The 25,410-nt window shown below is 39.4% G+C and overlaps 1 protein-coding gene across 4 annotated transcripts in view; it reads left to right on the forward strand.

The window, feature by feature from the left end:
• Positions 1-765: 765 nt before the first annotated feature.
• The window catches only part of nfatc2a (nuclear factor of activated T cells 2a), a 45,102-nt gene continuing 20,457 nt past the window's right edge, over positions 766-25,410 (forward strand). For 2 of the 4 annotated variants that reach the window (XM_057830536.1, XM_057830537.1), the window contains exons 1-8: positions 2,775-3,039; positions 6,032-6,950; positions 7,026-7,194; positions 13,374-13,576; positions 15,149-15,321; positions 17,689-17,829; positions 23,424-23,479; positions 23,553-23,685. In XM_057830536.1, the coding sequence (XP_057686519.1) occupies positions 2,856-3,039; positions 6,032-6,950; positions 7,026-7,194; positions 13,374-13,576; positions 15,149-15,321; positions 17,689-17,829; positions 23,424-23,479; positions 23,553-23,685 (1,978 nt within the window). In that variant the 5' untranslated portion in view covers positions 2,775-2,855. Of the gene's footprint in view, positions 1,059-2,774; positions 3,040-6,031; positions 6,951-7,025; positions 7,195-13,373; positions 13,577-15,148; positions 15,322-17,688; positions 17,830-23,423; positions 23,480-23,552; positions 23,686-25,410 lie in introns of those variants that run through there. The other 2 variants (XM_057830538.1, XM_057830539.1) reach the window with 2 other exon arrangements.

Here is a 25,410-nt window from a genome sequence, read left to right on the forward strand (position 1 = left end):
ACTATCACATATTCGTACAAACAAAATAGTTCCATTGATTCTGCTGGAACAAGGTTAGTTTTGAACTAAATGGGTCTTTCTGTCACATATTAGGATGAACTACTGAATAAGCATTGAATGAACTGTGCCCGAGTATGAACTGTGGGAATAATAATGATGGACTAACACAAGTGAAGTCTAATTTGTACAGACTAGAGCTGACTGCTACTGTCTAGATAGGGATGTTTAGGACTAACTAAAAGTAAAATACATTCCAACATGAGAAAAATCTATTTGGATTAGCACTATTGAATTCAAGAGTCCACAGGTTTTTAATGGATATTTGTAATCAACTTCAGTACTATGCCATGTATGTTTTCTGTTTGACAGGAAGTGGTTTCAGCAACTCTCAGCCACAGTTTGTAGCATCCAAATACTAGTCGTATCATGTAATAAAAAAGCAGAACCAAGAGCATCCCTGTGTTGTCACTCACTGGTCATGTTCCCGCAGAGAGTTCTGGGGTCCCACAATGAGGTTCTTGTGCGCTACTGTCTGAGAGAAAGCCACAGAAATGCTTTGGCTCGGAAGCAGGAGACGTCATAGATTCCTGAGTGTGGGTCTTTGCAGGAAAAGCCCTGAGTCTCCCAACATGGAGCGGCTCCAGGTTTCCATGGCGAGGGCGCCCAAACAGGAGGAAACACTGAGGGAATCCCGTTATTTTACAGCATTGCACCATTATAAACACTCAGAGCAGGGCAGGGAAGCCGCTCTCACTACTCCAAAGAACCACTGGCTGGCCGGACCTCCACCGTTGCTCCTTCCACAGAACTCGGACAAGACTTTTCACAACTTTGGACTTTTGTTGGCCTTTTTTAACATTCTTCATCAGCATTTTCAAACTGAGAAACTTAAAAACAACTGCTATGCTTTTTAGACCAGAGTGATCTTAATTTTACATTTTTTCCCCAATTTTTCTTTTTTATTTCGGTCCTTGATTCGTGCACTGCTGTGGGTGTCCTGATGTTTAGAGGAACTTGGAGGCTGGCCCAGTACCATACCATGAGGTCCATGGATCAAGGTACTGCTCAAGTGTTGTGATTCTATGGTAATCAACAGATTTTAATTATTTATTTCATGTTGCTAAATAAATGCAAGCCTGTAATTTCATTTTTAATGACGAGTGACATTATTTGTCAAGTCTTTCCTATACGTGTCCATGTTTTGGGCCATATCCAATGCTTCAGGAACAGTGCCACGTAAGAGTGTTTTAGAATAAATTCAATTTCTTTTTTAATTTTTGTCATTAAACCTTATCAAATATAATGTGTTTGGTTGTCAAACAAAATATCTACTATTTGTTTCTCATTCAATGCACAGCAAAGGTGGACATGGTTTTGAAGATAGTTTTTTGGTCTATCTAAACATGACACCAAAGTGTCTGTTTGACTATTTCATCCTAAATGCAATTTTATTCAATGATGAAGAACTTACATAAATGTATGCTGCACCGTACGTTGCCATGTTGCAAAGTGTCAGAGGAGCGTGTCAGACACCAGGGTGCAGCAGTACAATGTACTCTGTTAACAACAGCCAAGGGTTATCACGTTGAAATCCATCCGTTTTCATCCGATTTTTTCCGCCCACTGGCTACAGGGTTTGTTCTTGTTTTTAAAATTTCAAACTAAAATGTCAAATTATTGATGAAATAATTAAATTAAATGAATGACAACGTCCCTTGGTAAATTAATGAATATAATCAAATATAATAGATTGGAATAATATTTGAATGTTAATCATACCGTATTTTTCGGACTATAAGTCGCAGTTTTAAACCCTTTGCAACAAAAGTGAGTACACCGCTATGAAAAAATGCACATCCCTAAATGTCCAAACTGAGTAATGTTTGTCATTTTCCCTCCAAAATGTCATGTGACTCGTTACAGGAGTGCTGTCAGCATTGCTGCAGAAATTGAAGAAGTGGGGGGTCAGCCTGTTAGTGCTCAGACCATATGCCGGACTATCAATCGCAGTTTTTTTCATAGTTTGGCTGGGGGTGCGACTTATACTCTAGAACGACAAGTGTGAAATTAATAACACATTATTATATTATTTCACATGTTATTTTGGTGTTTTGGAGTGATACTGATGGTTTGGTAAACTTGTTAGTATGTTCTTTATGCTATAGTTATCTGAATAACTCTTAATAGCTATGTTATGTTAACATACTGGCTACGTTCACATTTCGTTGTTGATGCATCATGTAACATCATCATACTGGACACTTATTCAGCATGCTGTTCTCTATTGGTATTTTTATTTTAAATTGCCTTTCAAGATGACATATCTGTTCTATGTGTTGGATTTTATCAAGTAAATTTCCCCCAAAAATGCGACTCATACTCCAGTGCAACAAGAATGTTTTGTTTTTTTTTCCTCTTCATTGCACATTTTTGGGCTGGTACGACTATACTCAGGTGCGACTTATAGTCCGAAAAATACGGTAATCAGAAATATTTGCCTGGGTTTAATTTACTTAAAATGACAATAACATGTTCATAATCATAATAATTAAAATAATAAAATTGCAGAATTATAAAGATGGTAGCTTTTGCATTACATGCAAAACCATCATCAATAATAACAATTATAATAAAGTATTATAATAGCATGTCTGTTTGGCGTATATTATGTAAACCTTGGCGTCGGTTCCAAAATTCGAGAAAGGCGGGGGAGGGCGTGCTGTGCATATGATGCGAGCTACAATAGTTCCGCCTTCACACGCAAACAAGCGAGAAAGGAAACATGCGCGCTCCTCCTCCTGAGTGAAAGGGCGATTTGTGTTTTTATTATATTGACTCGTGGGTGCGCGCTCTTCATGTCTGCGCCCCCTCCTCGACTGGAGTCCGGATTTGACATAACACAGATGAGCTCCTTGTACGACCAGAACCGCTTGGAGGAGGAGCTGAACCGGGTCAACTGTAGCGACGAGGACCTGCCCTTTGAGTACTTGTTTGAATATGAAGCACCTTGCAACAGCGAGACTGAGGGAGGACCTCAAGGTTTGTAAGCAGATTTTGGCGCCCCTCCCTGTCCTTTTTTTTTTTTTTTTTTAAGAATCCCAAAAGTTTTAGGGTCCTCGATTCATCACTGTCAACCCGAGGTCGTTGGCAATCTTACAAATAGTGACGTATGCCCTTACAAATTGGTGACTAATCTTACAACGTTCTATATAGTGTGCAATATGTAACAAAAATAAAACTCAATTATTAAACTAGTATAAATTTATTGGTAATATTGTAACATATAACTGGTGCAATCATAGAACAATATCTATCTACATCATGATTACTAAAATTTAACAGTGACTTTTCTTATGTATGTAGCACTTTTGGCAATTTCTATCATGTCTTGATGGTTGCACTTCTTGGCCCTTCAGCTCGCAATTCAGTTTGACTTGAAAGTAGTTCGTTAGTGGCTCCAATTATAAATTAAAAAGGTCAATTGATAAAATTACCTTACCGTTGCATTCTTTGAGTCAGAGAACTTTTCTTTTGCTCATTCTGAGAAGTGATCAGCAATAGTTGCAGGCAAATTGTGCTCAGCAACAAACTGGCAAATTGAAATCTCCGCTTTCGTCACTTTTCTTCTGCAGACTTCATCTTTATGACCAGTGTTGTTAATCTTACTTTTAAAAAGTAATTAATTAGTTACAAATTACTTCTCCCAAAAAGTAATTGAGTTGGTAACTCAGAACCTTACTCTTACCTGAAGGTAAGAGTAATTAGTTACTTGCCAAAGTAATGAACGAATGTTCATTCGCTGCCACCGTCCCATTTCAAATGGATTGGACGTCTACTAGTCATAAACTCATTCCAATTCACAGCAGAAGCTTGTTTTTCTGTTTATTGGTTGTTGGTAAGAAAATCATTCTAGGATATTCTACAAATGTAACGATAATCGTTAGAGGTCTGCATCGGCACTGCCCTCACGATTCGATTCGATTACGATTGGAGGGCCTCGATTTGATTCGATTTGATTCGATTCAGAGGGTCACGATTTGATTCGGTTCGATTCGACAATGCATTGCGATGCATTAAAGCCTGGGTTGCATTAAAATTCTAAAGCAAAGCATATTTTTCGTGAATCCTGAGCCAACACAAGCGGACAGACATTAAACAACTTTTTATTGGCTCTTGTGTCACTCCTGGTTGAAGTCAAATGAAAATAGTATACTTTCATATATATTTTCTAAAAAAATCAGATCACAGCATTTAATTAGTGCTTTGAATGAGACCAGGGCTTTCTCTAAGGCAAATGTGATCCTTTCGAATCTTCTCCTCTGTGTGTCTGTGTGTTTATATTAAACTTTCCCAGCGTTATTTCGTTGTGTAAATGCTTTTATAACTCTTATAGAAATATGTAGACTATTTAAACAGTAAGAAAACGTGAAGAAATGAAAATAAATTGCTGCTGCTGCTGCTGGTTTTTTTTTTCCGCATCACTCGGCTCGGGCATGCAAATCTAGTTAATTGATCTGGCCGGTCGGGCTTCAATACCAGTGGGCCGTGTCAGGTTGGGCTGGAATTTTTTAGGCCCGATCTAACCTCTACGGGCTTGCTTTGAATGTAAAGCTGCTCTCTCTACAGGTAAACATGAGAATAACAATACAAATGGGGAAACCAAATCCATTGCATCGCCGGAATTGCGCAGGAAAGATTTTTGAACGTACTTATATATTTTAAAATGCGCTGAATCGATTCAGCGTGTTGCCCGCATCGAATCGAATCGTCCCTGCCCCGCATCGGATGCATCGCCGCATCGATTATTGTTGACACCCTTAATAATCGTTGTATCGCCATATCGTCAGATCATCGTTATCTTGAGCTTTGTATCGCAAATCGTATCGTGAGGTACCAAGAGGTTCCCACTCCTACTCGTGAGGATAAGCGGTTTTGTTCGAATGTTGCTTCTACACAATAAATTTACTCCTCAACTCACCGCAGTGTGGTTGCTATACTTTTTCACATAACTGAATATAACCTGACAACAGTACAGAAAAACAAATGCAAGGCATTGCACAAAATTTAACAAGGAAAGAATTGAGCTAAAAAAAAAATCAAAACATTACTTAAAGTTTCAATACAAATGTATACAGTATGTGTAAAAACCCCTATTTACTTTAAATGCCACTTATATACTTCAGCGACATTCTTAACATTGTGAAAAAAAAAGAATTTTGTCACAGCTTTTTAATATATTTAAGGATTCTTCAAACTGTCATGTCCGTTTGAGAATACGAAGTGGGCCGGTGTTCTGCCAAAATCTACTACATCAGTGAAACGAATTTGACATCCAAAGTACTACCGTGCGCACTCAACTTGTTTTGTTTAGATGCATACAGGCAGAACGTACTAAAAAAATGCCTTAAGAAAATACCTAAATCTAGTTGTATCAAATAAGGACGGTTAAAATACGCTACTTGACTAATGTGGTCAACTGCTTCAAAGCTACCACAAAAAAAAACACAGTAGTATGAGAGGGTAATACATGCAAAAACGTATTTTTGAGGCAATGAAAAGGTACTAACAAATCTAAAAAAAAACAAAAATAGTGAGTACTCGCTGCTTCGAAATGATGTGCGCACGCTTGTGCAAGTGCGCTGAGCATTGTGTAGACGTTTCGGCGCGTAGAAAGGAATTGCCTAACACCAGACAGAGTGGATTAGTCGCCAGTAAGTTACAGAGCACATACATGCAGACGAAGGGTTGGGCACCAGTTAGGTTGAGAATGGACTTGTCACCAGACAATGACAGGGTTCAAATAGCCTTATAATGGATTGGCTGCCAGTCAATAAAGGCGCACTTAAATGAATAAATTATTGTATTCTTTTTAACTATTCAAATAAAACCTGACACCGGTTGCTCACCAGTCAATCAGAGAATGAGCAACGCTTAATGGTAAGGTTTTATGAACGTGATGTCCTCTACAGTCTTCAATATATGTTGGTGGCTCAGGATTGTAACGTTGAAAATGTTTACTCTTCCTCTGCAGATGACCCCAATCTTACATCTCACAAGGTCCTCAGTCCTGAGTCGGAGCAAGCCTTCCCCCTGGAGGAGGTCTCCCCTTACGCTATCAAGTCCTGTAGTCGTAGCTACATTGAGCAGCAGACAGAGGTTCTGGCAGGATATGACAATCAGCAAGCACGGAACTACCTGGACAGTACCCGACCCGCAGGTTTATCCTTGAGCCCTCGCATCGAAATCACGCCATCGCGAGAGCACTACAGCCAATCTCGCGACTCCCTGCAGAACCACCAGACGAGCGTCAACAGCCCCCGACCCACCTTGACCGTTCCCGGCCATGAGAACCTCTCCTACCGTGAGCCTCAGTGCCTGAGCCCAGCCAGCAGCAACTCATCCACCAGCTGGCATTCAGAGAGCTACTCCCCTTGGGCATCCCCCTGCGTGTCCCCCAGTAGCGGCCACAACCCTGGAGACCTGTGCCCTCGGTTACAGAACATCCACACTGGCTCCCCGCGCACCTCTCCGGGTACATCGCCGAGCACCGGCGTAACTGAGGACGGATACCTGAGAACGTGCTCGCCTTCCCCGCGACCGGGCTCCCGCTCCACCTCTCCACAGGGCAAACGCACCTACGACATGTACAGGAATCCCAATTTGGTCCCCGCCATCCGCTCTCGCAGCCCCTCCCCGCACGGCGGGCACGAAGATCACAACATGGGGCCCCACTATCCGCACGGCACCTTGCCCGATACCATGAACGGTTTTAACTTGCCTTCTAAACTAGTCAAGACTTCCAACCAGGTATACACTCTGTACCCAGAGCATCATGGCGAGGCGAACTACTTGGTGTCCTGTGAACAGGAGTCAAAGAGTAAACCTGCTCCGGAACCTTTCTTTGTCATCCCTCCCATCTGGTCAAAGCCACTGGTTTCCAGCATTTGCAGGTCAGTTTTGGTGAAGATGCGACACTCGGCATGTGTCAATTCAGTTATCTCATCTGTATCCTTTGTGTCCTGTAGCATCCCGTTGGCATCACTCCCACCTCTGGAATGGCCCATGCCTAGCCGCACAGACCACTATGAGCTCCACATTGAGGTACAGCCTAAAGCGCACCACAGAGCTCACTATGAGACGGAAGGAAGCAGAGGCGCCGTCAAGGCTCACACAGGAGGACACCCTGTGGTGCAGGTACGGCCGCTGAAGTTAATTAACTTTGAAGCTAGCGGCGCGAGGGATAATGTTGCAAATCTACTAGGGGTGTAGCAAAATATCGATATGGTGATATACCGTGATACTTTGCATCCCAAAAGGTTATTGATAATGCTAATGCCAAGGTTTGAGATATCGTTATAAAAAGGTGTCAACCAACAAGTTGCTACCAAAATCTTCCACCATAATAGTGTCTTCGTTAACTCTATGGCTGCCATTGACGGCGCCGAACGTCCAATCCATTAAGACTGGGTAGGGCGAATGAACCTTCATTCATTCGAAACCAGAGCATTCGCAGTCACTCTTTCCAATTTTCGGGGCATTTACAAGTCACTTTCTGTTCATTTTAGGGCATTTACAGGTCACTTCCTGTTGAGTTTGAGTCACTGCCTAATCATTCCCGGGTCACTTTTAGGCATGTGCCGGTATGAGATTCTGACGGTTTGATAACCTTAAGTAAGAATATGACGTTTTCACGGTCTTGCAAATACAGCTCTAAAAGGCGTTACTTTGAAATATCTGGGTTTTTAAAAAAAACTTTTTTCCATTGAACAGGATTTTTATTTTTCAAAACGTATTAGCAAATTGGAGCATAACTATAATGTTAAGGTAAACTAAATTAAAAAAACAAGAAACATTCAAAATAAAATTAAAATAATTGCTGTCCTTTAGGTGAGCGTAAACCCACAGTCACAGCTTAACATTTTTACCATTAGAACAAAAATAATTAAATTATTTTCCATAAAAAGCACCTGTGTATGACTTGTATCATGTTTACATTATACACATAATCTCTCAACACAGACAGTTGCCAGAGAGAAAAAAAACACACATTTTCCACTGCTAGACATACTAAACACACTGGAGTTAACTCTCGTAGCTGGTGGGAAAAGTTCATGATAGTGTTTACTAACCTTTCATTTTGTATAAATGCAAAATCATATTGGAGGTATTGCCTCCTCAGCAGCCACCCTCCGCAAACATATTTAACATGTCGGTTGGCCCTCCTCCTCTATGCCACGGCCATCTGTAACTTTCTGTAGCCAAAGTATTCACATAGCGACTATTTTGTTTTCTTCGATGGGTGGGAAAAAGTTCAGGAGTTTCACCTCCTCCAGCCATCGTGTAGCACAGCTAACTCACTGACACCGAGCAACAACCAGTGGGGGAGGGTTGAGCCTTGCAGCTGCAAGCAGGGATTTCTCACTGCATTTATGGTACATAAAAAATAGCTAATACCTTAGGGATGGTAAGGCGGAATTTTTTTGTGGTTTTGTAACTGTGACATTTTCATACCACGGTATACCTTGAAACCACTTATCGGCACATGCCTTGTTACTTTCTGTTCTGTAACCCAAAATCAACAGAAAGGGACACATATAATGCCAAAAAATTCACAGGAAGTGACTGAAAATCAACACGTAATGACCTGAAATGGCCTAATATTACCTCGTTGCCTGGCATTGGCTGCCACTGATGGCCATAGAAATGGGAGGAGCTCGTTTGAAGTTTAAATAGATTGAGCGCAGCCAAACCAAACGTTATGTCACATGATATTTCGAAACTAAAATTATGTTTCAGGGTTCTAGGTAATACCCAGCACAGTAAGTAAGTATTCTTTCTGTGACTGAGCTTGTGACTCAAATTTCTTCTGTGTCAAATTGTCAATGAGAAGCAAGATGCTTGAGCCATGTTGATTGTGGCTCAATAATATAGTTAAGGTGGAACTTTTTCAGTAAGTAGATGATTTGGTCACGATTCTCCAGTTCAGTCCTCAAGTAGTTCCGCTACATCGCTCAGTGTTCAGCCGGTTTCAAGGTGACGTGCACACAATTTTATTTCCTGTATGTTTACACTCTTTTACAACTCAGTGCAAAACTGTTTTCGAGGCTGGACTCGCAAGACGATCGCATGTCGCAAACAGACTGGAGAGTATTCACCCGAGCTGCTACTCACACATATCCATAACTGAAAAATTGTGCAAAAAATTTTTGGGGTAAGTATTTGCCTCAGCGTAGTAGAAACCGAGGACGTAGTCAAAGGCAAGGATTCTGGCAGAGTGCGTATAACTCCATGGAAAAGAGCAGTCGAGACTCGTTGACTTTATCGTGCAACGGGATAGTATACGAAATTGAAAGTTTATCAGAGGAGGAAGTAAGTCCCGAAGAACATGATTTATCATACAGGTCAAAACCGTAGGCGGAGAGCGACATGGAAGCAACTAGGACTGCCGTTAACAGCGGACCTCATTCGCCTGCATTGTAAATATATTATATTTACGCCTCACGACTCCACACAAGCGCATGGATAGCAATTGAAAAACTAATAATTCATCCGAAAATATTGAAACTGGCATTTTTTTTCAGGTGCTCTTTTGACGACGCCGGGGCCAACAACGCTGGCTAAAGCCTTATCGTTTCGATTCCAGTGTCATTGTTTTAGCAACACGTCATTTGTCACTTGGTCAGAGCAGACAACAGAATACTTACTGGTGTCCTGACAAATTTTGCAACCCATCAAAAATTGCTACTTTGCGGTTCTGCGCATGCGTAACGTTAAAAATGGCCGTGAATGCAGCGATTCCAAAGTAAACACTTCAAACTTTCTATAAAGAAAGGAATATTTAATCAATCAATCAATCAAATTTATTTATATAGCCCTTTACAAAACCCGAAAGGTCCCCAAAGTGCTTTACAACAAAGACAAACATGGCACACAGTAAATAAAAGGCAGGAAAGTATTATACAATGACATTAGGAAGAAAAGAAAAGAAAAAAGAAACGAAACAACGCATCACGATTAGTCAGACAGCAAACAAAACAATAAAACAGATAAAATCCGAAAACATTAAAAACCCTAAGAAATAAAACCAGGCTAAACTAATCTTGGGGAAAGGCGAGTCTAAAAAGGTGTGTCTTTAAACGAGATTTAAAAAGGCCCAAATTTGTAGTGGTGCGGATTTCAGGGGGAAGACTATTCCATAACCTGGGTGCAGCAACCGCAAAAGATCGGTCTCCCCACTGTTTGAGTTTGGACCTTGGGACTTGCAAATAAAGTTGGCCGGTAGAGCGAAGACTCCTGCCAGAGTTACGGATGGTTAAAATTTCTGATAAGTAAGAAGGAGCCTGGCCATTGATAGAATAGATAGAAAACAAACAGTAAAAGTTTAAAATCAATTCTAAAATGGACTGGAAGCCAGTGGAGCGATGATAGCACGGGGGTAATATGTTCACGTCTAGGTGTATCTGTTAAAAATCGAGCAGCAGCATTTTGAACAAGTTGGAGACGAGAAACCGAGGATTTGGGAAGACCAACATAAAGTGCGTTGCAGTAATCCAGCCTTGAGCTTATAAAAGCGTGAATTGCTTTTTCCAGGTCGTGGCGAGTAAGAAAAGGCTTCACTTTGGCCAAGAGACGGAGCTGGAAAAAACTTGCTCTTACAACAGAACTAATCTGTTTTTCAAAGTTGAGCCTGCAATCGAATATCACTCCGAGATTTTTAACATGTGTTTTAAAAAAGGGAGCCAGAGTGCCAGGGTTGGGCTCAAGGGCATTTAACATAGAAGGTGTGCCAAAAGTAATATATTCAGTTTTGCTTTCGTTAAGATGTAAAAAGTTTTGCGCTAGCCACTGCTTCACATCAGATATGCACTCCATTAATTTAGTGAGAGCAGTTTGTTCGTTGGGTCTCAGGGGGAGATACAGCTGCAGGTCATCAGCATAAAAATGAAAAGAGATATTATGTTTTTTTATAACTGATCCTAAAGGTAGGAGATAGAGTGCAAAGAGAACAGGCCCTAAAATGGAGCCTTGTGGCACCCCACAAGACAGGGAGGTTTGTGAGGAGGAAAAGTCCCCAATCATTACTGAGAAGGTCCTATGTTCCAGGTATGATTTAAACTTTGATTTGATTTGATGATTTACTTAAGTTTGATCATGGAAAGACGTGTAGAAAAATTTTTTTCCTCAGACACATCCTACCATGTTAGCGGCACACAACAACTGCACCCTGCTGTCTCACTGTTAACTACTTCGCTGTGTCGTTAAGTATTAACTGACGCCATTTTCGTGTTGCACATGTATGTTTATGATGTATCTAGTTTAGTTAGCACCTTTGGATAACACTGAGCGTTCACCAGAATGTAAAAGAGGACTTTTTCAGCGCCACAAAAGCTGTGCGTGAAATAGCCTTTTGCTGGCTTTTTGGCCAACAGCAAAATTGGATTTAAACTGTGTTTTGTGCTTTTTTTGGTTCATTTTACAAACAAAAGACTACAGGTTGTGGCTCAGTGACATCCAATCCATCAAATTAATAAAGTTCTCCCCGACGTGATAGGGAGACTTCAAGTTAAAGCTGCAACTTGGTGAAAACCACTGAATATCGATTTATTTTAAACACGGTTACAATGATTATTATAAGGCTGTAGCTATTGATTATTTAAGTAATCGATTAAACTATCGATAAGTTCAAATAATCAAGTAATAGGACGATCATTTAATGCATTGCAAGATAATTTTAAGGGATGTAAAACAAAGAAACACGTGTATATGCCTGCAATAACATTTATTTTGACTTAGTAAGACTGCACTTGCAAAAGAGCATTAAATGCATTTTCATTTCACAAGAGCAATAAATGCATTTAAAATCAAATTAATTACCTGAGTTTAGCCTCAAACGGTGTTAAAAATAAATAAATAAATGTGGATCTAAGTACAAAAGAATAATTGTCTAACTTGCAGAGCAAAAGTCCGCTAGCTATAAAATGGTAAAGTTTTTTTTTTTTTTTTTTTTTTTTTTTACAAAGCTCTGAACAAACAGTACAGATATTCCCACAAAAAACGACTACATACTAGTATACTTTTAAACTACATAACGATTGCTTAAACAAACATATTAGCTTAAACATAAACTTATGTTGGTCTTAACAGGGAGCAACGGGATTTAGCCATGTTAGACGAGTTATGGCATATTCACTGTTGCACCCAAATTAATAAGACTAAATGCAACACTTTCAAAACAAACCATTACAACGTCACTCTAATTAACGAATCCTCAAAGCAGTAAAATTTGATTCAAAGCTTTTTTTCTAATCGAATGACTCGAGTTAATCAAATAATCGTTGCATGAGAAATAGGGTTGGGTTTGAGGTTTTTTTCCCCCCACCCGCTTGTTCCCTTCAGTGGCACTATTCACAAGCTACTGAGTCGGGCAGACAGGAAAAAATATATAACACAGCAAAATACTTTTCACTGAAATCTCTGAATTGTCGTGAGGTGTGAATTTGAGTGTGAATGGTAGTTTTGTTTATATGTACCATGCAATTGGCTAGCGACCAGCTTTGCCCATTTAGCTACCTTTTCAGCCACTGATTCTTAGCTCGTGCTACATCCATCAAGTCATATAGTGGTTTTCACAGTGGAGACTGTTTGTGTTGCTCTTGCATCTTTTCCACACTCTTGGAAGGCCTCAGGTGGGTTCTGCCTGGCTGGACACAGCTGCACTCCTTCCCCCTGTCGTCCATGCACCCTTCTCTCCATGTGACTACCTCCATGCTTTACTTTTCCTACTTTGCTCTCAGTCATGACTCACTGCTCCTGCATGTTGCTGTGACAACCGTCCCACTGCTCATGTTTGCACTCAGTTTCTCCTCTGTCCACTCCCTGCAGTTGCCATCGCTACGGGTTGTCCTGAAAGATGTTACAAAGATGAATTAATGCCATTCAGAGGACTAAAATGTGAATTACCTTGTCTTTTAAACAAGCATCTCAAAAACCCTCAGAATTGTACAAAATGATAACCTTTTTTAAGAAGTGGTGTGCTTCTTCAGTTTCATTTTGCACAAATATTCTAAAACACTATAGCGAAATTGTTTATCAGCATTTCACTATGTTCTCTCTTGTGGAACATTTGTGACATATAAAAATGAGAGAAGAAAAAAACTTTTTAGGGATTAATGCATTAAAAAAAGCACATAGTTGCAGAATTTACTAGATTTCTAGTTATGGGCCATTGCACTGTCAGCGCAGATTGCAGCATGTGAACACAGTTGCTGTTGGCAAACACACAACTGGTAAAACGTGTCACATCCACTTGCTTTCATGTGGCATGTTGTCGTTAACCTTTGCGTCACTAAAAATCCCTTTTGTCTTCTCCGCAGTTGCGCGGTTACAAAGGCAAAGAGGCGCTGGGTCTGCAAATCTTTATCGGCACAGCAGACGAGCGCATTCTCAAGCCGCATGCATTTTACCAGGTGCACCGCATCACCGGCAAGACCGTGACAACAAACAGTTTTGAGAAGATGGTCAGTGGCACCAAGGTCCTGGAGATGCCCCTGGAACCAAAGAACAACATGAGAGCAATGTGAGAATAAAATAAGACTCTTAAATTTCAGGTTCAATGTTTCTCAAGCTAGAGACTGAATAAAGTCAAAGAATCCAGACTCTAAACAAAAACGAGTGGTTTTCAAGTTTTGGCCGGCATTATTCAGTTCTGCTATTTTAATGTTAGCTAACTTTAGCCATAGACGTCACCATCAGTTGACAAGACAGCTCCTACAGATATTGCCCCAGGCCTTCCCGTAGGGGGCCGACCCAGACAGAACGTTGAGTTGCCTTTAACTGTAATAAATTTCAAGGTGCATTTTAACGTCAGATTTAGGTAGAAACAGGACGAATGTTTTACTGCATACAAGCAGGCGGGAGTGTCTCAAGAGTGATTTGGTCAAAGATTTAAGGTAATTAATATCTTAAATAGCACCATGCATGAACTTTGAAATGCTGTGGAAAAAAATCAAATGACAAAATTAGTGTAACTTTGGCTTGAAATATTTACGTAAAATGAATGATAACTGCCCGTTTTTTGCCTTTAACCAAGAATTTAGATTGTTTTACGTTCATATTTATAGAAATTCTGCGATTTACGCATTTATATACAAGAATTTTCAACTTAAAAAGCTCCTTTTGTGACGGCCGCCATGTTGGATTTAACTATAGCGTAACTTTGGCTTGAAATATTTACGTAAAATGAATGATAACTGCCCGTTTTTTGCTTTTAACCAAGAATCTAGACGGTTTTATGTTCATATCTATAGAAATCCCGCGATTTACGCATTTTCAAGAATTTTCAACTTAAAAAGCTCTTTGCTTTGTGATGGCCGCCATGTTGGATTACACATTGTTTTATATATATATACTGTATATATGGTCTACATACTAGTGTGTGTATATATACAGTGGGGAGAACAAGTATTTGATACACTCACAATGGGAAAACCCATTGGCAGTGTATCAAATACTTGTTCTCCCCACGGTGTATATACATATATATATATATATATACTGTATATATATATGCCGTGTATTTAGAAAAATGTTAATTTATCTTTTGTTGAATAAAATATAATGATTCGGCATGCTTTCCTCAAGTATTAAGTTTGTGATGAGAAAATTGAGTGATTTATTAGCTGTTAAATACTTGCGTCAAAATTGCACTAAATAAAAGAAAAAAAAAGTTGTATTTCTGGAAAAAACTTTTATGATCAGTTAAATATTGCTATTGATCCTGAAAATATATGTGATTATCGCTGTATTTGGTGATTTTTGTGTATCTAGTGTAAAATCTGAGAATTTTATAGCCATTTTAAGTTTTGTTATACTTACTGTATTATAAAAAATAAATAATCAGGATTTTATTATGGAATGACTTTGAATTTTTTATGCCGCTGCTCATGGTGACTCATATATGCCTAACGGAGGTGCCTGTTTTGGTTATAGGTCGCTAGCGGCTTTGGTTTTGAATTTTAAGTTTTTTTTTTTAAATAGGCCCCCTACGGATCGACCCTGTGTCCCGTCAACTGATAGTGAAGTCTATGCTTTAGCACCCTGAGACGCCAACATTTAACAAACAGTGCATACAAAACATTTTGTTTCGCAGAATCGACTGCGCCGGGATCTTGAAACTGCGAAATGCCGACATCGAGCTCAGGAAGGGCGAGACGGACGTTGGGCGAAAAAACACACGCGTCCGCCTCGTGTTCCGCGTGCACATACCTCAGCCCGGAGGACAGCACGTCTCCCTGCAAGTGGCCTCGCATCCCGTTGAGTGTTGTAAGCAAAATACAATAACACTCTTTGCTCTGCAATACTTTTTTGATCTTCCACTGACATTGAAATGAGTTCAGTGCGCCGCTCGATACTCAAAGATGTCTTTATGCTCACATGGCTGCGTGATTTACTATGTGTGTACCTGACTGTGTGAGTGCAGCTTGGCTGCATCCAAGTATGTGTACACAGCCTTATTAAAGCCTCGGGTGTAATCAAAGCTCAAACAAGAGCGTCTTTTTTATACCGCTTTGCTCGGAACGCAACATTCCTGTTTATGCAAATCATGACAGCAAAAATTCCCCTTAACTAGGCGTCGTTTCGTGTCAATTTCCTGTCGTCGCTACCTGTCTGCACGCGAGGCGTCGTAGTAGGCGTCCTCCTGGGTGCGTGAGGGTGCAAAGGTCACAAGGTTCCTTGCAAGACTTGCAATTGATGAACAGGAAGTTACAAGTAATACAGGATTAGATGTGACATTTTTTTAGCATTGATATGGCACCATTGTATGGAATGATATGATAATGAAAAAAGTAGGGATGTCCTGATCCTATCACGTGATCGGAAATTGGGCCGATCGCACCATTTTTCAGAGGATCGGAATCGGGTGTAAAGGATCGGGTTGTTAATTAAAAAATATATTGATATTTTTCTGCTTCATGCCTGTATAGCCTCTCACTCTTCCTCCTTATGCATTTAATCGTCAGCAGTACACTGGAGTTTGCTACTTAAAGTTAATGATGATTGAGAGGTTTGTAGCTTTGATCTGGCGAGTGAAGGTTCTGTAGCTCTAAGATCAAAGGCACAAATGTGTTATCGTTTAGTCAATCTCCGTCGTCTAGAGGCTGTTCTAGGCAGCCTGAGGGTCATTAAAGGGAACATCGGATTTAAAGACTTGTAGACTCTAAAAAGCCACAATTGTTCTCTTTTACTAAAATATTTTATTAGAAACACATAAAATATTGCCATTTATTTAAAAATCTATAATATTTAGTACATGTTTTGTCCTACAGAGGGCCCATGTTTTAAGTGCGCAATGGACGCTGGGGGTGATGACATAGATTGTCACTGTCTCTCGACGAATACTACTGGGTTACTGCAATTAGTTCTATGTGGCAAGACGTCCATAACATACGCTCATCTGTTAAAAGCGGCGAGTACTTACTATTTGTGTTTTTATTGAGTCTTTTATTACCTTTGATTGCCTCTAAATACTTTTTGCATGTGTTTCCCTCTAATGTTTTTAAGCATTGTGTTTTTTTGTGGTAGCTTTAAAGCAGATTGTTGATCTGTTGACCACATTAGTCATGTAGCGTATTTAAACCACCCTTATTTGATATTACTACATTTAAGTATTTTCTTAAGGCATCTTTAGTATGTTCTGTCTGTATGCGTATAAACAAAACAAGCTGAAAGCGCACTGTAGTACATTGGGTGTCAGATTCACCTCTTGTAGGTGTTTCGCCGGTGTAGCGCATTTTGGCAAACACCATTTTTTAAATTTTATTTTATTTATTTATTTATTTTGCTAATCTCGTCTCTTCCTGTCTTTCCTGTTCATTTTGCTTTTGCTGCCAGTTTTGTGAAATATCGACAGTGCTGTCATGCTCATTAATGTTCCTCTCACGTTCAAATTGAAAGGGTTGAACAGATGACATGTTTATGCCGCTAGAGTCATACTCTGGAATCCCGGCAGCATAACCATGTGACGTCACCGCCCTGCAACGTCAACAACAGTGGCGACCTACTGGTTAAATGTAGTTTACAAATTGTATAGAAAAAAAAAAAAGCAAAAAAAAAAAAAAAAACATCAATAGGAGTTTCAATATCAAATTAACTCATAATAACGTTTATCTTTTAAGAAGTACAAGTCTTTCTATCTGTGGATCACTTTAAGAAAGAAATTAGGCGCATATATACATTTTATACTCCGCAACACTCCTGGAAAAAGCGGAAGTGGAAGCACTGTACTGCAAAAAGTACTGTAACATGTTTGGAACTTTTGTTCAAAGAAAAACAAAACTTTTTTTCCCGGTATTGGATCGGGACTCTGTATCTGCATTTTCTCAAAATCAGGTGGCTCGGAAGCAAAAATATCGATCAAGAAGAATTTTCTGATATCATCATTTACCTAAATATTGGGTTTTTAAATACTATAGATATATCCAATATAAAACTATCAAAAACAATTATTACATTAAGTTTTGCATTAGTGTATCTTGCATATGCTAGTTCGCTACACGCTGTTAGTATACTCATTAATGTTTTATGCAATTATTGCAGTAACCTGATGGGCATTATTTCCTTCAAGGGTTGAAAACTCCTCATTATTAGGATATCTGATGTCTAATATGCTCAAACATGGTTCCCTTACAGCTCAGCGTTCAGCACATGAACTTCCAATTGTAGAGAAGCAGGACTCAGACAGCTGCTCTGTTCTGGGAGGCCAACAGATGATACTGAGCGGACACAACTTCAGCGCAGATTCCAAAGTGGTTTTCATGGAGAAAACGCAGGGTGAGTGGCACCATTTTACTTTCTTGAGTGATTTCCCACATTCGCTGGCAAGTTCTGCTGAAACCGCAATAAGAAAGTGACTGCTGACTCAGAAAGCCACTATTAAGCTCACATTTTGACCATATCATTTATCTGTATTACACTGAACCCATCACTTCCTTTGACCTTTTATCCATTAGTTGTCAATGTGGTTTTCAGAATCTATTGGTCTTTATTTTGACATGCTTTTATTGTATCTTTTTTTGCTGTTGTTTAAATGGCATAATGTTCCTTTGTTTCCAGTTTTTAATGCTGTATGAAAGCCATTAGTTGAGCTTTTGCTTTGTTGTTTTAATGAGCTTTTCACAGTGGGCGTACCAGCATGTAAAACAATAAATAGCAGGATGTGTAGGTTTTACAGGATTACACAAAAAATACATTTTGTAATCCGATGGTCTATAAGCCAAGCAAGAAGCCATTCAATTGTTGTGAGTCTTGATAAAGGTGTGGATATATTATTTTATTAGTTACTTATTAATTAGTATTATTATTAATATTATTTACATTTTTGTTTGCATTATGGCAAGGGTAGAAGATAAAAAGTGAATTTTGGAAATTTACAATTCTGTATTTTTTTTTTTATCCTTCAAAGTTTTTGTTTTTTTTATCTGTGCAACTTTCTTAAAGGGGAAGTTCAGAATTTTAGTCGCGAGTTTGAGTTAGCGAGGGTTTAATTAGTCGATGGAGTTTATTTCAACAAATTCCATGTAGTTTATTAGTTTTTTGTTTTTTTCAGTGTTTCGGAGTGGCTAGACTAGCGCGAGTCAATGGGCCCGTCCTAGCATGCCAATAAAAAAATGATACAGATCTACAAACACATCCAACAAAGTCAAATAAATTCAAAATGTAGATCATTGTTCCAAGCACACATGAAAAACATCGATGACCAATGCAATCAATAGTGTTGGCTATGTTTTCAGGGTAAAGTTTTTAAAACTCACCATTGCATGTCAATAATTGCTGTATCAACAGCAACAGAGCTTTGTAATCCAGAAGCTCTGCAGAGGAGCAGGACGGAGTGGTATTCATACCTGTCAAGTTGTACGATTTCGAAGTAATTTGTACAAGTGAGCACTGATTTTTAAATGTGTACGCCGTACATTCAATATCTGTACGTTTTTCGTGCATTACGCTTTTTTTTCTCCGTTCGTATTTTGTCACCATTTCGGCAACGAGACAATGCACCGAAAAGGTGTGTGCTACTATGAGTTTCTACGTTGGTTAAATGACGCAAGAAAAGTCAGAGACACGGAGAGAGAAGAGCAGGAGTTGGAAGGAGGGAAGAGTGTTGTGACGCTGTTGCAAACGCGATGCTAGCCTAGGTGGCTCCAGTATTTCCTGACTGTAGCCGACAGCCTACGCCGATTTGATGCCACGCTAGAAATCACATCCATATAGACCTAGATGCGAAATGACATACTGGGCGGCGTTAGTAAGCAGCTGCCATCTTAATGCAGTAGACTTCTCAGAAAGGCACTGTTGTAGTGAAGCTTCCTAGCGAACCTAAGTAACTTTTTATCTAAAACACTTGACTAAAATACTTGGCAAAATCTTGACTTGAATCAATCTTTAAATAATGAAACAGTTTTAAAACTTTTACATGCTGAAAGCAGACAGAATTTGTAACTGTAATTCATTACTTTTTTTTTAAGTAAGATCAACAACACAACACTGGTCATAAAGATGCAGTCTGCAGAATGAAAAGCTATGCTGTGTTGAAAGCGGAGATTTTATTCTGCCAATTTGTTGCCAAAAACATTTTGCCTGCAACTATTACTGATCACTTCTCGGAATTAGCAAAAGAAATGTTCCCTGACTCAAAGATTGCATCGGTAAGTTCATTTTATCAATTGACCTTTTTCATTTATAATTGGACACGCTAACGAACTACCTTCAAGTCAAACTGAATTGCAAGCTGAAGTGCCATGAAGTGCAGCAATCAAAAGACATGGTAGAAATTGCCAAAAGTGCTACATCCAATTATAACAAAAGTCACTGTCAAATTTTAGTACTCATGAAGAAGATATTGATTGTTCTTTGATTGCACCAGGTTATAAATGACAATATTACCAATAAATTTATATTATTTTAAAAATTGAGTTTTTTTTTGTTTCATATTGCAATATACTGTATATATAATATAAAACAGTATAACGCTAACGCTATATAAAACGTTGTGAGATTAGCCACCAATTTGTAACGTCACTATTTGTAAGATTGCCAATGACCTCGGGTTGACAGGTATGGTTATTACATCGTTTTTTTTTTTTTTTCATTGCTGATTCTTTATGTCGTAACCGGCAGCAAATAACCAGTTTATATTGTTCCCCGTTCTTCATAAAGAATTTGTGGAAACTTTCATTTTCCCGTTTCTTCTGTTTCCACAGCCTCCAAATGCACATTTCGTCATGATACGGGCCGTCATTTAACTCAGCAGAATGATGGTGAATTCGAGGAAGGTGGGAAGTTAAGAGTTTCCAACCTCCAATCTGAAAAAATATTATTGGAATGCCTCCACTATTTGATCTCTTACGAGAAGGCAGGTTTGCTGTCTTCTGATGGAGAAAATGAAAAAAAAAAAAATTGTCACGATCAGGCATCTTTTCTGTTTACATTCGCTTTGAACGCTTCGAGGTCACAACTGGTATCCTCTGAGCGGGATAAGTCCGACTTCCCACCTGCCTCGAATGCAGAACGAGCACGAGAAGCCGAAGCACTCTTTTCTGTTGTGGTCGTATTACGCATCTTATAAAAAATAGTCCTGCAGAATGAAATGAATTACGGCAGTCTTTTGTGACATTGTTTTGGCCTCATCGGTGTTTTGGAGCAATGATCTGCACTTTGAATTTTATTTGACTTTGTTGGATGTGTTGGTAAATCTGTATCGTTTTTTTATTGGCATGCTAAATTGGCCCAATTGACTCGCGCTAGCTTCGCCACTCGGGAGCCCTACAACTACCAAATAACTTACAAACTGCATGGAATTTTTGGAAATCAACTCCAGCAACTAATTAAACCTCCGCTAACTCGAAGATTAAGCCCAAAGTCAAAAATTCTGAACTTGTGGTTTTTTTTTTTTTTTTTTTTTTTGTCTGTTGGTCTGTTTTTACCATTAGTTTGGAATCTCTAGTATTGCCAATTGGGCATTAAACCAGGGATGTCCCAATCTGATCACGTGATCGGAAATCGTGCCGATCGTGCCATTTTTCATTGGATCGGAATCGGGTGAAAAAGATCGGGTTTTTAATTCGAAAAATATGTTTTTCTGCTTCATGCTCATACAGCCTCTCACTTCCCTCCTGCTAGCTAACCAGTGCATCCAAACTTGTTTTTTTCTTGGTCACCAGCAGTGTTTGGTACTTAAGTTAGGAAGATTGACAGGTTTGTAGTTTTGATCTAACAAGAGAAGGCTCAGTAGCTCTACTATCAAAGGCGCGAATGTGTCAATCATCGTTTAGTTTGTTACACACCAGTCTGTGGCAACTCATTCAAGTGACAGGCTGTTTTCTGCAGTGTGAGCGAATTTGAGTGGACTCACTCAATGAAGCATTTAATAAAGACAAGCATTTTCTGAGTTAGTCTTGTTAAAAAATGATTCACATATGAAGGCTCACGGTGAGACATTGGTTAGCATGTCCACCTCATAGTTCTGTGCGCCTACATTTTGTGTTGGTGCCCCTGAAAAAAAAAAAGTGGTGCAACCAATGCAAAAAGTAAGTATGGAACCTTGGCACTATATATTGCAATGTTAATTTTTTACACCACCATTCAGCCCTAATTTATATATATATTTTTTTGCTTATTAAAGGCTAAAAAATAACCAAATAATCCAGAAATACAATGGCATTGCCAAAAGATACTGTATATACGTTTTATTCTCAGCAATATTCCGGGAAACAGTAGAAGATGAAGTACTGTAAAACATACAGTACTCTAACAATTTTTTGAACTTTTGTTCAAATAAAAACAAAACCATTTTGTTCGGTATTGGCTCGGAACTCGGTATCGGCAGATTCTCAAAATCAGGTGACTTGGGTTTAAAAATACGTGATCGGGACATCCCAATATAAGTATAAAAAGGGTAGTTTTATTATGGCACAGAAGTCAATCCATCAAATCAAAAGAGGTCATTAAATGATGAAGTTTATAGAAGATTGGTTGAAAATTGCAGAAATGATGAGGTGGAGTCGAGCGGAAACTAATTCATGTCAGCGAGAAGGTTTTTATAGAGGTAAAGAAATATAAAACTTGCATTTCATTGGCTACATGGAGCTGTAAAAACCACAAAAGTCAAAATAATATTTTTAAATGGGAGAGGAAATGCTTTCGCTGAATGTTCTGAGCTCCCGTTTTCACTCTCGTGTTGTATTGGTTTTAAAACATACTGTCTCCTCACCCTTAAAGTTTTAATCTTTGGGTTAAATCAGTGCACTGCAAAAATCATTCCCTCCTAAGACTACAACAGCCCAATGAATCCTATTCCAGGCTGTCCCTAGTCACCCACCCATCGGGTTTCCCTGCTGCTGTTACGAAATGTGGCAGTCACGTCACGGGGAGTAAGGCCGACATGGAAAAGGAAATCTTTCGGAAAAGGATTGTTAGTGTTTTGGAGAATTTCAACATTGTGGACGGGTATAACTGTGAAATCCCTCAGAATAGGAGACAGCTGCGTTTGTCTAGAGCTCCTGCCGCTTGTGCGATGTCACTGCCCACCCTTCTGATTTCCACTTCCTCTCATAATCATGTCCAGAGGGGTGAACTAATGTCAGGGTCTCCCTTAGAGTGGATTTGAAACACAGTGTAAACAAACACAAGTGCCAAGAGAGCAATCATTGAGGAGTGGAGTGAAGATGATGGTAGAAGTTTGGCAACGTGTGTGGAATCTCTCGCACCCCCAATGAGTTTTCCCCCTTCTGACTCAATCAAGCCGTGTGTTTTTAATTAGCACACTGACAAAAGGGTTTCCCAGCTACGGGAACATTATAAATTATTGTAGAAGCATCAGATGTCAATTCACGTGCTGGCATGTTTATGCTCTCTATTTTCATCGGATGACCGTGATGTGGCACAGTGGCAGCCAAAATGTGATGTAATGTATTATGTAGCACTTGAAAAGGTTTATGGATTTTCTGCTAGCTGAACGGCTGTGAGGAAAAACTAGTTGGGGACTGGGCAGGGTAGGAGCGGTTTAGTATTGGTCCATGGATGCTGCCCGTTTTTATGATCAGGCAGCACACTGAGCAGTTTTGATTACATGTAATTGCACACTTGATAGATAAATAGACACTCATGTAACCCAACAATACATTCATTCATTCATTATTTACCTTGAAAAATACCAATCTGTAGTAACAAATGAACCTGCTTTGGTGTATTTCACTTTTTTCCACTTTGTGTGTGGCTATCTTATGTACAGGACACCTTTGCTAACAATTTGGCCTTGTGAGTGGTGAGCACTCCAGTGAAAGTGTCTTAAAAACACATACAATTACCAAAGTTAAAATGTAACCGTTACATTGAAAAGACCAATAATAACCTGCTATTTTACCTTTCAGATGGGATGCAAATTTGGGAAATGGAGGCGACTGTGGACAAAGACAAAAGCCAACCTGTAAGTGGATGACATCACAGTACGAGACACACACAAAGTCTGAAGTTTTTTAATAGTTGCTGTTGTCTTATAGAGCATGCTGTTTGTGGAGGTACCGGCCTACCGTGACTCGTCCCTTTGCCATCCTGTCAAAGTGACCTTCTGTGTGGTCAACGGGAAGCGAAAACGTAGTCAGCCTCGTCATTTCACCTACACACCGCTGGCATGTAAGCTCAGTAACATATGACAATCTCAGCTTTCTGAATTTATGAAAATTATTTAGAGTGAGGCTGTGTGTTTGCGTGTGTGTAAATAAATATGATACAGTCGTATGAAAAAGTATCTGACCCTTTTGGAATTTTTTACATTTCTGCATAAAATCACTATCAAATGTGATCTGATCTTTGTCAAAATCACACAGATGAAAAAACAGTGCTTTATCTAAAACCACCCAAACATTTATAGGTTTTCGTATTTTAATGAGGATAGTATGCAAACAATGACAGAAGGGGGAAAATAAGTAAGGGAACCATCACATTTAATATTTTGTGCCCCCCCCCCCCCCCTTTGGCAACAATAACTTCAACCAAACGAGTTCTTGTAGCTGCAGATAAGTCTGGCACATCAATCAGGACTAATCTTGGCCCAGTCTTCCCTACAAAACTGCTGTAGTTCAGTCAGATTCGTGGGATGTCTGGCATGAATCGCTGTATTTAGGTCATGCCACAGCATCTCAATGGGGTTCAAGTCTGGACATTGACTTGGCCACTCCAGAACGTGTATTTTGTTATTCTGAAACCATTCTGAAGTTGATTTACTTCTGTGGATCATTGTCTTGTTGCACCCATCCTGTTTTTAGCTTCAACTGTCTCACAGATGGCCTCAGGTTTTCCTGCAAAACATCCTGATAAACCTTTGAATTAATTCTTCCATTAATGATTGCAAGTTGTCCAGGCCCTGAGGAAGCAAAACAGCCCCAAATCATGATGCTCCCGCCACCATGCTTCACGGTGCATATGAGAAGTTGATGTTGGTGAGCTGTTCCATTTTTTCTTCACACATGAGGCTGTGTGTTACTCCCAAACAATTCAACTTTGGTTTCAGCAGTCCAAAAATATCTTGCCAAAACTTGTGTGGAGTGTCCAAGTGCCTTTTTTCAAACATTAAACGAGCAACAATGTTTTTTAGACAGCAGTGGCTTACTCTGTGGAATCCTCCCATGAACACCATTCTTGGCCATAGTTTTACATATACAGTAGTTGATGTGTGCACAGAGATATTGGACTATGCCAGTGATTTCTGTAAGTCTTTAGCAGATACGCTAAGGTTCTTTTTTACCACTCTGAATATTCTGCGGTGAACTCTTGGGGTCATCTTTGGTGGACGGCCACTCCTTGGGAGAGAAGCAACAGTGCCAAACTCTACATTTGTAGACAACTTCTCTGACTGTCGATTGATGAACATGCAGACTTTTAGAGATGGTATTGTATCCTTTCCCAGCTTTATTCAAATCAACAATCTTTGATCGCAGGTCTTCAGACAGCTCTTTTGACCTAGCCATGATGCACAACAGACAATGCTTCTCATTAAGACAGTTCTTACCAGGCGCATGTTTTATAGTGGGCAGGGCAGCTTTAAACTACTCATCAGTGATTGGGCACACACGTGACTTCAATTGTTTGGTAAAAATGGGTTCCAATTGCTCTTTAAGTCTCCTTAGGCAGAGGGTTCACTTACTTATTTTACCCCCTTCTGTCATTATTTGCATGCTATCCTCATTAAAATATGAAAATCTACACATGTTTTGGTGGTTTTAGATAAAGCAGACACTGTTTTTACATCTGTGTGATTTTGAAAAAGATCAGATCACATTTGAGGGTGATTTTATGCAGAAATGTGAGAAATTCCAAAAGGTGCAGATACTTTTTCATACCACTGTATACATGCATACA

The sequence above is a fragment of the Corythoichthys intestinalis genome, chromosome 2, assembly GCF_030265065.1.
Source record: "Corythoichthys intestinalis isolate RoL2023-P3 chromosome 2, ASM3026506v1, whole genome shotgun sequence".
Taxonomy (NCBI): domain Eukaryota; kingdom Metazoa; phylum Chordata; class Actinopteri; order Syngnathiformes; family Syngnathidae; genus Corythoichthys; species Corythoichthys intestinalis.